Raw genomic sequence first — 1875 nt, 5'->3', positions numbered from 1 at the left:
TTGAGGTTGACCGTCCCCATGCGCCGCTGCAGGCCCTCTGGCTCTGCTCCGCCGTCTTCTCCTTCTCCGTCGTCGTCGTCGTCGTCACCCCCGCCGCCGCCACGACGACCCGCCCTTGCCAGCTCTCGGCCCTCGTAGTCGAGCTCCAGCTCGTCTTCGACGCCAATCGTCCTCTGCTGAGCCGCCTCGGCAAATGGGTTCCACTCCTCGTCCTCGTCATCGCTGTTGGCCTCGGCTCGAGCCAGGATGGCCGCCTTGAGGTCCGAGCTGAGCGCTCCCACGTCCTTGTCCTTGCCCTTGGCCTGGTTCCACGACGCTTTCGACAGGTCCAGAGGCACGTCGTCAAACACGTTGGCCCGCGACTTGACCAGCTTCCGTGTCGATGTGGCCGTCGGCTCCGGCGGTACGTATGTCGGCGATGTGGGTCTCGGAGCAGGCGTCGCCGGTGCAGCGGCTGCCGGCCGGGCGTCCTGCTCGCCCTCGTCGCCCTCGAGCAGCCGCTGGATGACCTCTTCCGCCGACTGGCCTCGGAACGAAGGTCGAGCCAGGATGACGCGCAATCGGTCCATCTCGAGGTGCGGCAGGATCGAGTTGACGGTGACGAGCAGGGTCTCGTCCGGACTGAAGCCAGCCTGGCCGGTCGCCTCTGCGCCGTCCATGTGCCTGCTCTTGCCCTTGGCCTCGCTGGCCTGTGATCGCTGACGGACGACCCTCTGCAGGGCAGCCCAGCCTGCGCCTGTGAACTTGCTCGTTGCCATCGAGCTGCGGTTGGACTCTAGACTGTCTATCCGCGTCACGACAGCCTTGGCCTTGGCATTTTGGAGACCTGCGCTGGCAACGAGCGGGCCGAGTGCAAAGCACGAGGTGAGGTCCTCGAGCAGGTCCGCCGTCAGGAGCGGTATTGATGCTCCCGAGCGGCCGTTGACCGATGCTATCGGCCGTGCCACCGTAACGAGAACGGTCGACTTGAGTTCGTCATGCTGTGCGAGCGGTGAGGACCGATCAAGGCAGACCCAGAGGAGCCTGTAGATGGCCTGCAGCAGGTCGACCTTGGCGGTGAGCCAATGCAGCTGCCAGGGGGCGGCTTCGAACGCCGAACCATCCAGCTGAGCCGCGTCGACGTTTCCAAGTACCTGGGCCATGGCCGGAAGCGTGTCGAGGTAGACGCTCGACAGCACCGTGACCAGAGATCGGATAGCGGCGTGCGACTCCCTTAGCGTCGGAAGGGGACAGGCAGTGAGGAAAGAGGCCAAAATCCTCGCCGCGCTCCGCAGCGACGCACATCGGTAGGCAGCTGAATCTTCGTCGACCTTTGCAGGATCGAACGCGAGGCGCTGGTTGATCTGCGCCTCGAGACCCTCGACGAGCTCCGCGGTGGTGTGTACGTCGAGCAGGCGTTCCAGCACGTCTCGGGCCTGGCCTGCCCGGGAGGCCGCAGCGCAGAGGGTCAGATCGATGACGGATCCGGGGGTGGGGATGAGCTTGCGCGCCAGGGAAGGGTCTCCCCGTTCGATGAGCGCTGTCAGGATGGTGAGGATGGCCGAGGTGGCATCGTGTTGCACGGCACTCGGAGCTGGCAGCGGTTGCGAGACGGTGCAGAGGGCAAGCTGGTGCAGCGCCGATGTGGCCAGCGTGCCGATCTCGGGCTTTTGGGTGATGGCGAGCGCGAGCTGCGATGGGGACAGGGCGGCGAGCGTGCAGAGGAGGTCGACGATGGCACGAGGCGGCAGTGTGGGTTCGCCCTGCTCGTTGCCCTCGGACGACTTCATCCTCTTCCCGGGCGTGTCAGGGAAAAGGCGGTAAGGGTGCAGCGCCAGGTAGGATTTTCAAGGTCGTCCGAGTGTTGTTGGGCCCCAGGCCGCAGGGATTGGGGAT

At 65.7% G+C, this 1875-nt stretch overlaps 1 protein-coding gene across 1 annotated transcript in view; it reads right to left on the bottom strand.

The window, feature by feature from the left end:
- The window catches only part of PFL1_01555 (uncharacterized protein), a gene marked incomplete at both ends in the record, with an annotated part of 2965 nt that extends 1196 nt beyond the window's left edge, over positions 1–1769 (bottom strand). The window contains one exon of the mRNA XM_007879065.1: positions 12–1769. Coding sequence (XP_007877256.1) covers positions 12–1769 — 1758 coding nt within the window. The remainder of the gene's footprint in view (positions 1–11) is intronic.
- Positions 1770–1875: the final 106 nt, after the last annotated feature.

This window comes from Pseudozyma flocculosa, assembly GCF_000417875.1.
Source record: "Pseudozyma flocculosa PF-1 unplaced genomic scaffold scaffold00004, whole genome shotgun sequence".
Classification (NCBI taxonomy): domain Eukaryota; kingdom Fungi; phylum Basidiomycota; class Ustilaginomycetes; order Ustilaginales; family Ustilaginaceae; genus Pseudozyma; species Pseudozyma flocculosa.
Note: the sequence above shows the minus strand (reverse complement) of the source record. Positions and strands in the feature narration are given on the sequence as shown.